This window comes from Episyrphus balteatus, chromosome 3 (assembly GCF_945859705.1).
Source record: "Episyrphus balteatus chromosome 3, idEpiBalt1.1, whole genome shotgun sequence".
NCBI classification, from domain to species: Eukaryota; Metazoa; Arthropoda; class Insecta; order Diptera; family Syrphidae; genus Episyrphus; species Episyrphus balteatus.
In genome coordinates, this window is record NC_079136.1 from 97,390,184 (window position 1) to 97,403,810 (window position 13,627).

At 33.2% G+C, this 13,627-nt stretch overlaps 2 protein-coding genes across 2 annotated transcripts; one reads left to right on the forward strand and one right to left on the reverse strand.

The window, feature by feature from the left end:
• The first annotated feature begins 2,866 nt into the window (after positions 1 to 2,866).
• On the forward strand, positions 2,867 to 4,702 carry LOC129916664 (UV excision repair protein RAD23 homolog B). The gene has a single exon (XM_055996760.1). The coding sequence runs from the start codon at positions 3,201 to 3,203 to the stop codon at positions 4,404 to 4,406; it is 1,206 nt and encodes a 401-aa protein (XP_055852735.1). The 5' UTR covers positions 2,867 to 3,200; the 3' UTR covers positions 4,407 to 4,702.
• A 2,963-nt stretch (positions 4,703 to 7,665) lies between these two features.
• On the reverse strand, positions 7,666 to 13,325 carry LOC129916658 (kelch-like protein 18). The gene is made up of 9 exons (XM_055996752.1): positions 13,082 to 13,325; positions 12,866 to 12,996; positions 12,672 to 12,812; positions 9,970 to 10,398; positions 9,752 to 9,898; positions 8,696 to 8,839; positions 8,476 to 8,590; positions 8,067 to 8,421; positions 7,666 to 8,009 (listed from the first exon to the last, which is right to left on the reverse strand). Exons 1-9 carry the CDS (start codon positions 13,211 to 13,213, stop codon positions 7,882 to 7,884), a joined length of 1,722 nt encoding a protein of 573 aa, XP_055852727.1. The 5' UTR covers positions 13,214 to 13,325; the 3' UTR covers positions 7,666 to 7,881.
• Positions 13,326 to 13,627: the final 302 nt, after the last annotated feature.

A 13,627-nucleotide genomic window follows, 5' to 3' on the forward strand; every position in this document is an offset into this window, starting at 1 on the left:
TTGTATCCTATCGAAGGATATCGACGCACAGAGCACAAATATGTATTTTTTATAAATTTTGGGCAAGTAGTTTTATTTTTAGAGAGTTTTGAATTTGTCAACTTTTGGGTCATTTAGAGCATAAATAGAGCCAGGAAACGCATTTGAAGTTAAAAAAAAAGGTGATTTTCTTAAAACGTGAATATTTTGCCTAGAAATGTATCCTATTTGAAGGATTTCGACGCATACAGCACAAATCCACAATCCACACAGATTGAATTCGTTGAAAGTGCGTTCCATAGTTCCATTGAAAATCGCTAGGAAACTACTAGTAGTACTTTGCCACCTCCCAATGGAACAGGGCTATTATGTGTACTGTGATAATCTACATTTATGAAGATCTCGGCATTTTCATCTACTTTCTCTCTATCTAACATCTCGTCGCCTGAGAATTGTTTTGTCGTATACGCCAATTTTGGAATTTTGGGAAATCGCATTTTAAGGTTTGAGCTTTTATAAAAAAAAACTAGCCGATAGATTTTTTTCAATTTTTAATAGAATATTTTGTGCGATATCTTCTTTATATTTATGTTGTCAAAATTGTCACATCTATTATCAAGGTTTTTATCCAAAATCAGTTTGTCGTAAACGCCACCAAAATCAACTTTTTTTTCCATCCCGTACACGTACGACAAAGTAGGCGCACGTACAACATTCCAATACTAAAAAATAAAAAAAATTTCACAGTTCGTTTTTATTTATTAATTAAATATTAAAAAAATAGTTTTTTATTACATAGAATTAGTATTGGTTTGACTTAGAGGCTCAATTATTAAAATAAATATATCTAAAATAAAGAAAAACCAACAAATATGACCATAAACATAAAAAAAATTTAAAAAATGTCTTAACAAAAAATAAAAGTCATCCTATGGCTATGAAATATGAAAGAAATAAAATAATAATAAACCAAGTTTGGTTAAATTAATATATGGTCATAAATAAAAGTCAATTAAATAAATATCAAACTAAAGAATTTATTCTAATTTTTTGATTTGACGCTTCATAATATTCTTGGTCTGATTTAGGCATAAATATGAAAAGGCTTTTAATATCAATAATCTTATCCTTAGTTATCGAGTTAGATTTTTTAGTAATTTGAAGACATTGGCTGAACAAATTTACAGGAGTTGCTATGGTAGACTTTTTATATGTTTTAAATATTGATGAGCTTTTATATTCCACTTTTCTACCGCTCGTGTAAAAGTATCATCAGTATCATCAATTTGCAAAACAATAACTCAAATTTAGCGAAGAACAATGGCGCCTTAAAAAAATAATTTTCGACCAGCAGGTGTTTTCTGCGAGCGGGTGCAATAACAAAACTCACAGCAACCCTTTTTCGCTTCGTTCACGACAACGCGCGTGAACGAAGAGGCGCCACGGGATCGGCGCCCACGACTACAGACGACTTGTTGAACTTGTGTGTTCGATACAAGATCAATAAGTATACAGCAATAAAACAGCAACATTTTTTTCACTTTACTTCGTTGAAGACAGCGCGCGCGAACGAAGTGACAAGATCAATAAGTGTACAACAATAAAACAATAAAACTGCGACCTTTTTTCACTTCGCTCAAGACAACGCGCTTGAACGAAGCGGCGCCCGCGACCAACGGTCGACTTCTTGATCTTGTGTTCGATAGAAGATCAACAAGTGTACATATTAAGCGGTACTTGTGACCGAGAATGAGGTCAAGTATCTAGCGGCAGGAACAAACGACAAGAACCATGACAAAATAAAATACAACATTTGAGATGTCTCTCAGATGCACATTTTTCTTCCTTGCACCTCTAGGAATAGTGCAAAACCTCAAGTAGCGCAAAGCTTAATGCAGCCCTTAGTTTTTAAATTCATTGTCTTTATAGCACATGAAGTCCTTATTTTCAATAAATACTTTTCTAGTAGGTTTATTATATTTGTTTATATTCTATTTGGGTCATATACCTACATACATGTAAGACAAAACAAGTTCGAAATTTTCTACCCTATCTGTTTTGTACGACGTACGACAAACCAATACTGAAGAAAAAAAAGTTGAAAAATACATAGAATTTTTGTCGTAAACGCCAAAAGTTGGCGCTTACGACAAACCAACGCTAATCCGATGCTTATTTTGTGGATATACGACAAAATGCACACTAATTATCTCAGTAACGGTAAACGATAGGACAAATCTGATAACAGAAATGAAAAGAGAACGTTCTAAAACCTATTACTACATATCCAGTTTAAAAAAGTGCATTTTGGCGTTTACGACAAAACAACTCTCGGGCGACGATCTGTGAATCAATGCAGATCTGGAAATGCAAACGCATGTAAATCCACCATAAATGAGAAATTATGTCATTTTCCTAATTTCATCGAAATCATCCCATTTGCACTACTAGTCTTTCTACCCATTGACCTACTATATATGGACTGCTAGTCGTTTGACTTTTCCATACAAAAATTGAAAAAAAATGATTCCACATCTTTCTAGCTCTACTAGCGGTATAACCTTAGACGGCGAAAAGAGGAAACTTTTAGTGAATGATATCTGTCGTTAAAAGGTAGTGCTTTCTCTGTTTTTCTATATTTGTTCCTTTCGCACTTGGTCAAAAATGTTGCACTTATTCTCCGCTTTTTTTTAGGGCGCTAGAATCGCGAAGAAAGAAGTGGAACCAACCTGAATATGCTTCTAGCAGTCCATATATATTAAGTCAATGTTTCTACCATTTTCTGAAACAGCGCATATCAAACAAAAAAAACTGTACTAGATTACCTGCCAGTACTAGTTCACAATTTATACCAATTGGATTAATTTCTTCAGTTTCCAAACTCACCCAACAGCCAACTCTGCACATCTGTCAAACATCGTCGAATTTTATTTTTTTTAATCGGATTTGTTCTCATTTCGGAACTTCCTACCTATAAACTGCATTTCAATAAGAAAAATCACGCAAAAAATAAGAAGTGCCATTCGAACAAAGAAAAAAGTACATATTCAAATTAAGGCACATTAAATACACAAAACGCTAAATCATTTCCAAATATAATATACCACATCATTATATTTTTTTTCTTTCTTACAACCGCATTTATATAGTCAAAAAAATAGAACGCGAACATTTTTACAAAAAAAAAAAAGTGCTGAAAAAAAAATTAAATCTGCAAAAAAATGATTATCACGGTGAAAAATTTACAGCAACAAACATTTACAATTGACATCGATCCCGAAAAATCGGTCAAAGAATTAAAAGAAAAAATATTCACAGACCGCGGCAGCGAATATGTCGTCGAAAGGCAGAAGCTCATTTATGCTGGCGTCATCCTCGACGATGACCGAACAATCCAATCATATTCGGTAGACGAAAAGAAATTTATTGTTGTCATCTTGCAGCGTGATTATCCTTCGAAAAAAACTGACGAATCACCTGCATCGGCTGCAACTTCCAAGGAGGAAGCTGCTAAAACTAGCGAGCCACCTTCACCACAGAAAAAGGCCGCTGCCGCTGAAGCAGCTGCACCCAGTAAGCCGACTCCGCAAACTGTCGAAACTAAGACGGCCACTGCAAGTCCCCAAAAAGCTCCAACTTCAGCTGCAGCTGCTCCAGCCGCTGTACCGGCTTCTGTACAAGCTGCTGCCGAGTCTACCCTCCTCATGGGCGCCGAATACAACCAAATGGTAGACTCGATTATGCAAATGGGATACACCAGAGAGATGACAGAAGCCGCTTTAGCCGCCAGCTTTAACAATCCAGATCGTGCAGTTGAATACCTTCTGAGTGGAATCCCGCCTGAAGCTTTGGTCGATAGCGAGTTGAATACAACACCTAGCGCAGAATTGAGAGCCGCTGCTGCTGCAGCAGGACAGCGATCGTCTGCCAACGAGAGTAGCGTCGCGGAGGATTCATTGGAATTTCTCAGGAATCAGCCTCAGTTCCTTCAGATGAGGGAGTTGGTGCACCAAAATCCGGAACTGCTGAATGCTGTTCTGCAACAGATTGGTCAGTCTAATCCGGCATTGTTGCAGTTAATTTCGGAAAACCAGGAGGCATTTTTGAACATGTTGAATGAACCGCACGAAGCAGATAACAGCAGTTCGGCAGGCAGTCAGGCAACAGGGGAAGGAGTTCGTGCAGCTGTAGCCGAATCGGTGGCATCGGCTGAGCCTTCTGATCGGACCAGGGGTGGAGCCAGTGCTTCGGGAGATGGTGGAGAGAATGTATCGCCTGTTATTCAGATGACTGCTCAGGACCGCGAGGCCATATCTAGGCTTAAGGCGATGGGTTTCCCCGAACACTTGGTTTTACAGGCGTATTTTGCGTGCGAGAAGAATGAGAATTTGGCAGCAAATTTACTCATATCGTCTAATGACGATTAGGAATAATAAAACGAAACGAAACAGTTAATCACAACATCTCTCTACTGAAGGTTTATTTTTTTTTTTAATTTTTGTCATAATTATGTTTCTGCACTTTGTTGTTGATGAGAGTTCGCCACATATTCCTATTTTTTGTTTTGTCAAAAATAGGTCTGGCCTATGCTAATCTTATGCTAACAATCTGAAAATCTGATAGTTCGATTCTTTTACAGATAAAAAAAAAAAATATTAAAGCAAAAAAAAAACTGATATATCAAAATATATGATCTTTCTGCCTTTAAAGGGCTTTAAATAAATAGTTTGTTTTTTCTTTTTTAATTTCAAGTTTTAATAAGAGAATGATTGCGAATTTAGGTTCACATTGGTAAGTCTATCCTCGATTCGATTTCACCGGAAAAATAAGTCTCGAATTCGTAAAAGTAAAGAGGAATTAAAGCTGAGAAGGGGTTTAGTGACATTTTCGATTTTTTTTAAATTTTTTCCATCGAATAAAGGGGTCAAAAGACAACTTTGGCAATATTATCCGCAAATTTGGCTTAAATTGGGCGGATCAACAGAAGATGTAATTTTTTGATATCGGTCCTATCTGCTATTCGATTCATGTGAAAGTCTTAAGGCTTGGCCACACCGGAGGGTATGCGGTATAGCGGTAACGATATTTGTACTAAAAAAATTCCACACCTGAACGTTGATGTGTCAGTTTGGAATTTTTTTCATACAAGTACCCTCACCGCTACCCGTACCGCTACCGCATACCCTCCAGTGTGGCCAAGCCTTTAAGCCTAGTTCGCAGCTGAAGCGAAACCAAAAAATTTCAAGTCTCCAAAGTTAACAGCGAACATGTTAAAGCCTAGTACGCAGCTAAAGCGAAACGAAACTTCCATACAAAATTTCATAAACGAAATCTTGAACGAAAATAAATTTGTTTTGTTTTTGCTTTTAAACTTATTTTCTGATGTTTTTTCTTGAATTTCTTTATTTGTGTTTTTTTAATTTTTACTATGCTATAATACCCGATGGTAATTTTTTGATAACATGCCCGCTGTTGACTTTGGAGACTTCAAAATTTTTCGTTTCGCTTTAGCGCGTACTAGGCTTAACGAAAAAATATCGAATATTATGTCAAGGTCAAAATAATGGCCCCCAACTTTCGATCGAATCGATAAATATCCTATTTGGTATTGTGTATCTCTTTCGACAAAATTTGCTATGGACACGATTTTAGTCGATAGCAAAATTATAAACGAAAGAGATCGAATGATAAAAAAAAAAATTCGTTCACAATAGAATTTAGCAATACCAAAATTCATTTTCGATGATAGATTTTCGATAAAAATCGTCTATCGATAGACATTCACAATACCAAAGGTCATTTTCGATTTCAATGATAGACTATCGACAAAAGTCGTCTTTCGATAGACAAAAGACACTCGCAATAAGGGCCATAAATGTATACAAGGTTTTAAATAAGAAGTGTTTAAATGGGATTAAAATTAAACTGACACCCCTATTCTCCCCCAGTCACAATTTATGAAAGTCACAAAAATTCTCAAAGTTGTGATATGGAGCAGATCCCAACTCACAACAACTTAAGGAAGAATTGTGACTCTCACATGTTGGGACTGTGGGGGAGAATCGGGATATTTAATCTATTTTGTTTTTCTTTAGATTTTCTAAAACAGGAGAAACAACGATTTGCTTTCGTAAATTACAGGTTTTTCAAACCTATTTTGACGTACATAATAAAGGAAGAAAAATATTCTATTCCTGTGAATTGAATAGTAGAATGTGGCTGTATGAGACCAAGACAAAATAAAATGCACGACTGGTTTTCACGACGAAATTTCGAATTATTTCACTAACAGGTTTTCAAAAAAAAATATTTTTCAAAAAAAAATTTTGAAATATTTTTTTTAATCTAAAAATTTGTTATTTGAAAATTTTCTATAATATACACGCTGTTGTAATCGGGTTTGTCGTGAACAAGATATTCAGAAACCAAAAAAATACGGTTCTATGGCAGATACCGTTAATAAAGGCAGAAAAAAATATTTTTTTTATTTCAAAAATTCAGTCTTATTTGTTAAATTAATCAAAATTGAAAGAGCCGTTTTGAAAAAAAAAATTTACTGTTTACGTTATATGGAAAGTACCGTTAGTCTTGGTCCTAACTTCCCAATTTCACCCAAAACTGATAACTACCAAGTTTGAAGAAAATAGCTTAACTAATTTAGGCTGTAGCTCGAGGTAAATACAGACAGACATAATTGCGGGATTCAATTTTTATCTCGAGTTCGATTTTTTTACGAATCCAAAACTTGCTATAGAACGTATATTCGCAAGTTTATTTTTTTGTTTTTATGGACAGTTGCGTTCCTTGGGAACATTTATCTGCTGCTAAGTACTGAAAACTACTTTTGGTCTATTGAAAAACTAGTTCAAAGCTGAATTAAGTACTAAGCAGTAGATAAATACATATTCCCAAAGGAACGGAGCTTAAGCTTCGTTTTCATTATGCGCGGCATCCGCGGCAAATTTGACACTTTCGCGTAACCAATTGTTGTCTACCGCGGCAGAAACAGAATACGCTTAATTTTACCTTTAAGGTTCAAAGCCTTTATAGAGTGCTGCATTTCACTCTTTATGAATTTACTTGCCGAAAGTGAAATTAGGTGTTCTGCATTTCACCCGTTAACATTATTTGATCGAATTCACTTCGTTTCTGTTGGTGAAATTTGTGTTTGTCAAAGAATTTGCATTTTTTGGGCAAAATATTTTATCAGAACTTATATTTGTCCTGTTTTGTAATGTTTATTTGTTGTTAATTTAGTACAAAATACATAAAACACATGAGGCATGAACTATCATCATTCATCACTTCACAGCCTCTTCATTCTCATTGACTATTTTTCACTTTAAAAAATTTTTCATGCAAAAATATTGCAATTACTTGCTTTTCATGCAGTCATTTCACTGTAGGAACAAAATAAAAATGGATGATCCTTCAGTTCTGAAAGTTCAAAGCAATTTTCGAAATCTATCAAAATGTAGAAAATGTAATTTCATTTCACGTGAAGTTGAAAAGTGCTTTCAATTCACATTCGATCGAGTTGCGAAATGATAGTCATTAATTTGAAAAGAAATATAAATAATTCAAAAATTGCTCAACAATAATCACGATAGTCATAAATTTGACAAAAGATATAAATAATTCAAAAATTATTCAACAAACAATCATGTTTTTACAGAAAAATTAAGCTTTAATGTTTTGATATATGTATTTATTTATATTTTTTAAACTTATAATTTGCAATATCATCTAAATAACAATAAATTTTATTTTTAAATGCCCACTAAATAATTTTGTTCGTAATTACTACATAATATTTGCGTTTTCTCATTAAATACTTAAATTTTGGAATGGTTACTTATAATATAAATGTACTATAGACTATAGTAATTTCTAAATATAATTTCAATTATTTCTTATCACTCCGACTCCAACACCACCACTATGGGCTCGCATAGGGGGCACAAACACCCATTCATCTGTTTCTGGATCGTATACCTCAACTGTGGAGAGATTTGTTTCTCCATCATACCCTATGTATTAAAGAACCTTTATAGTATAACATCTTCATAATAAAAAAAAAAGAATACCTCCTATTGCCCAAAGCTTGCCCATATTAGCAACGAGAGCAACACGACTTCTCTTGCAGTGCATAGAAGTCACTAGTTTCCATGTATCTGTGTTCGGATCATAGACCTCGACCGATCGCAGAAATGAATTTCCGTCGTATCCGCCACAAGCGTAAAGTTTTCCATTGAGCGTAGCCACTCCTAGACGACATCGTCTGCTTAACATAGACTTCATTTTTACCCAAACATCTTTGACTGGATCGTAACACTCCACTGAATCAAATATTGATAAGCCATCATGGCCACCGAGAGCATAAATAAAACCGCCAAGAGAAGCTACACCTCCTGCTGAACGATATTTCATCATTGGAGCGACCTACAAATAAAATGAAAGACATGACGAAGAACTGAAAATACGAAGCTCACTTACTGTTTTCCAAATATCTGTTTTTGGGCTATAACATTCTACAGTGTTTAAGGATGTTACGCCATCATAGCCACCACACACATAAACACTATCATCTAAGGCAGCTACACCAACAGCGCTAAGACAATGAATAGGAAATACAAATTTTTTCAAATAAAACGATAATTTTATCAATACTTTTTAGATCAAACTCAACACGGCCTCTTTAAATACAAGAACCTACCTTCGTTTGCAAAGCATTGCCCTTCCCTGGGACCATTTATTCTGTTTAGGGTCATACACTTCAACAGTTGAAAGTCGTTCAGTGCCATTGAATCCTCCAAAAGCGTATAATTTACCACAAATGACTGCCACACCTACCCTTGAACTATTAGAGAAAATAATAATTAATTCAATAAATAATTTTACTCGTTTTTACTTGTGATATACAATGACGAGTAAAAGTTTTTTACATACATAAAAGAAATTTTTGATTTTTAAAATTATTATTTATTAAACAACCACATTTAAATTTTAAAGAACCCACATATGACGCTACTATGAGAACAATAGTGGCGTAAGCCATTAAATTCAGTTTTGAGCTACGAGAGATATACGAAACATGTTTTTTTAAAACAACACTTTTTTGAGTGTCATCTAGTTTGGATTTGGAGTGTAGCTAGCTACATAAATCTATTGTTGTATTAAAATAAATATATTAAGAGACCCATTTTTATGGAAAACTAATTTTTGAAAAAAAGTCTACCACTTTTTAGCTGTTTGTCCTATTCTACAACAGCATACAGAAATACGTAGTAGATTATAATTTTTAAAGAGTTTTTCTAAAAGATATCTTTCATTGTAAATATGGTTGGAAGGTCCTTTTAAGATATTGTCCTTTTTAGAAAATATCGCAAAAGCTTTGAGCTAAAAACAAAACTTATAATTGTTTTGGTTTTTTGCATGTTACTTTTTTCTCTTTATAATTATTTCAAAATCAGATGCCAAACCAAAAAAAATGTGTACCAAATCCTTTTTATTTAATGTTGAATTCCTTTCAAAAAAAAGAATCGTTTAACTAAACCAAATGAGATAAAAATTTGAATACTGTCATTATGATCTTGTGACAATCAATAATTTTGTACTAATGGGATCGCTATAACTGTGTCAGACTGTGAAGTTTTCACCTTGCTCTTGTAAGTCACTCCAATGCTGATTTTTACTCAAAGCGAGTTAGTTGGATTATTTAAAAATAAATTGTAAAACTTTTGTAGGTGGCCAGATTATGCCACTAACTTACCGCATCATGGACATTTGTTCGCCCATTTTCCATTTTTTTGTTACTGGATCATATATTTCTACCGTACTAACAGATTCTCCATTATTAGTCAATCCACCAACAGCATAAATCTGACCAATAAGAAAATCTGAACATCGAAGTCGAGTTCTGGAAAAAAAAAAAAAATAACAACCCAAATGAAACCCATACAAAAAAAGAAATACCAAATCTATTTTTACCTGAAACTCTGAAGCAAACCTCTACGTTCTGGCATAAGATGAAAATCTTTTGCTTCATCCAGCAGATCTCTGCACTGGTGTGATGTTCGAATCAATTCTTCACGTGCAACACGATCGGCAAGAAATTGAGGCGATAACAATGGCAACCGCACCCGCGAAAGAACTTGTGGAAAGACTATAGATCTTTTGTCTTCGCTGTACTTGACCCAACGCATACAAGCTTCAAAAATGTTCTCCTCAGTTGGAACATTTAACTCATCACGTCGAATGAGATCAATCAAATCGTCATAGTTAAGGGTAAGAAATTCTTCCGAATCCGAGACTTTTGAAAAATTATGGTTTATGTATTTGTCAGCCGATTGAACTAGCTGTGTACATGCCAACGAATCGGCAAATTGCCGAATGCCCAAGACATTATGAGGGTTAAATCTGTAAAAAATAATCTTTATAATAGTTGGGCGGCTTAGCAAAAAAATCGTGCAATTTGTGATAAAAGCATGAAATTTACATCATTGATAGTACTTAATAAAGAGTTATTTTGACATATTGGGCCACTTTGTATTTCATCCGGAAAGGTATATACAAAAGTTTTTCTGTGTTGCACTCGCTTAGTTGCATATCATAGTATAGGTAGTGAAAAATTTGTGTTATACATACATGATTTCGAAGTATTTTTTAACGCCCGATCGAATAAAATTAATACCAAAATTTAAAAAGTTATTGGACTCTTCATGAATAGTCTTTTACAGAGCAAGTCAGAATATTACAAATTACTCTTCTTTTAACCCTCTGTAGACACACCTCTTTTTTTTTAACGTGATAGGCCCACGGTTGCGAATTTGGCTTCTACTTTTTCATGTTGCTAGAACTTTTTTATGTTTCATATTTTATAGAAAATACGCATATGAAATAGATGTAGGATTTTGCGAGGAATTCAAATTAAAATTCCAAAAAAATATGTTGTCACCATTATAAAGAGACTTTTGCACCCACTTTTTTAAAAAATTGTTATTTTTTTATTTTTGTTAATGATAAAGAACACTTTTGAAATGGTACCATTGCACCACTTGGAAAATTCACGCATTTTTTTTGAAAATCTCAGTTTGTAATTTCGACATGGTTGGCTTTAAACAAAATTCTAACTTTTTTTGTAGGCATCGTAGAAATACGATTGAAGCGTCATATAAAAAGTGAAATAATAAGCTTTCAGATGATATAAAATTTGTATAATATGGTGTTAGAAGATAAAAAAGATTGATTTTGTTGCTATTTTTTTATTAAAATTTGTTGGGTTCAAAAAATTCTAGCTCTTTTTGTAGATGTCGTACAGACATGATTGATATGATTATTTTGAGCTGAAACGATAAGCTTTCACATAGTATAGAAAGTTTTCATATAAAAAATGGATTTTATGGTGTTAGAAGATTTTTTAATTTTTTTTTTTCATGAAAAACGATTGTTTTCAATAAATTATTTTTAATCTTTTGCGCATTGTAAAAATTTAAGCTTTTTGGTGGTGTAATTTTTTCATATAAAAAATTATATAATGAGAAAAACAAAAAAAAGTAATTTTTTGTTAGCCTTTTCTTGTAAATTATGATTAGATTCAAAAAGTTATTCCGTTTTTCTACAAACATACAGATATAGATATATGTACATATAAGGTTTAAACTTTTAACTTAAGTACTTTACTATAAGATTTACTATCTTATAATTTTTTTAACAAGAAGGTTGACAACAAAAATAATTTTTAAATCATTTTTATTTTTAACAAAAGCACACAACTGTTTTCTTATGACGTTATCACGTAAAATTATAGTCTGTAAACCGACTTTATAGACAACCACTTTTTTTTATAGAATTTTCATACAAATTAAAGTTTTGAAGGAGTAAGGTGCTGAAGTAAAAGTATGAAAAATAATTGTGCAGTTTGTGATAATGGAATAAAATTGATAGCATTTTTCATACAATATCTAACTATCATTTAAAGATGTAAGGACACTTAATACAATTTAACCTGAAATATTTTTGAGGCTCATATTTTACTATTTTTTTCTATGGAATTAGAAACTTCTATACAAAATTTCATCAACCTAACACTTATTTTCGAAGAGTAATTGGTAATATTCTGACTCTTGCTCTTTAAGTAAAAAACTATTCATGAAGAGTCCAATAACTTTTTAAATGATAGTCAAGAGATTTTGGCATTAATTTTATTCGATCGGGCGGTAAAAAATACCTCGAAATCATGCTTAATATTAATAAAAGTGATTCATCACCTACACTATGATATGTGTGAATTTCAGTCCCTTTCTCGATAAAAAAAAAATTGAAGGTATGATATTTGACTAAATTTTTGTAATAATCCAGTAACTAGGCATTATTATCTTTCAATTAAGCCATCGTAACCTAAAAAATTGTTTAATTTAATATTTTTTACGAATTTTTAAAAAAATGTTACATGAGAGTAACGCTGGGTCCGAAAGGGTTAATGCAATAGAGCCAAACCTCCATAGCCAAAGTGTTTCCTAAGTTATAGTTTATTCATTTGATACCAATTTCATTAATGGCTCCCAAACGTCCAAAATGCCCATTCTCCTTTCATGCTTTTATCACTAAGCGCACGGTTGAGCTCTGTTTTAATGCTTAACCGCCCCACTAAAAGATATTTCTTTTATTATAAGACTTTATGATATATGTACCTGGAAATGAGGAAATCTGCACACGCATCTCTGACTTTGTTCAATTGCAAAAATGAAGCGCCCACCATCAAACTTTGCACATTCTGATTATCGATACGAACAGTACCGCTATAGGCAAAATTGATAAGACTCTCGAGTGCACTACAAATAAATATTTATAAGAACAATCTGGACAACCGTACTTTCAAGCCTACCATGGTTCAATTTCTTTCATAGTGATTTCCTTGATCCTACTCTCAGCCATATTGTTAGTGAACATTGCATAAAAGTATGGAATTGCTCCAGCTAGAACAATTCTATGAGCAGAAAATGATTGATCTTCAACCTAGGGGATGAAATTCATCCGCGGGGTAGAAATTCAGTTCAGTTTTAATCTGGTTCTCGAGGGCATAATAAATTGATTGACTCACCTTGAGGGTAACATCGCATAGTTTTCCTTGTCGTCTTATTTCCCTCATCAATGGCAAACTTTCGCTGAGGAGTCCGTCGTGTTTGAAAATAGCAAATTTTTCATCATCTTTTCCATTTTCGGTTAAATCCATAGTTTTTTTGTCTTCAGAACAGATTTTTTTATAATTATCTTTGGAATTTGTTCGATTTTCTGCTTTTGAGAAAAACAAAAATAAAACAAATTTTTTTTGTCTTTTCAAGTCCGAATCATATGTCAAAAAAATGGTAGTAGAATAGCGCAGGGATGGTATCGCTTTTAATAGGGTATGTTACGCAGCATGTTCTTTAAAAGCACATAGAAAAACCAACATTACACTGTCCAATTTTGTTTACCTTTTTAATATTTTCCAAAATGATTTATATCAAATTTTCCAGAATGATTTATATCAAATTATTGGGGTAATCATGTAACACAACGGTTGTAACCCTGGGTAAACCTTGTAATATAGTAAATATGGTTAAAAACTGTCAAATCCATACAAAACTTTGACAAGTTTACCACTTTA

Coding starts and splice junctions, on each gene's coding strand:
- LOC129916664 (XM_055996760.1), top strand. CDS start 3,201: ATGATTATCACGGTGAAAAATTTACAGCAACAAACATTTACAATTGAC.
- LOC129916658 (XM_055996752.1), bottom strand. CDS start 13,213: ATGGATTTAACCGAAAATGGAAAAGATGATGAAAAATTTGCTATTTTC. Junction 10,399..12,671: donor GCAGATTTCCTCATTTCCAG/GTACATATATCA, acceptor TATTTTTTACAG/ATTTAACCCTCATAATGTCT. Junction 8,010..8,066: donor CAAGCTTTGGGCAATAGGAG/GTATTCTTTTTT, acceptor TTTAATACATAG/GGTATGATGGAGAAACAAAT.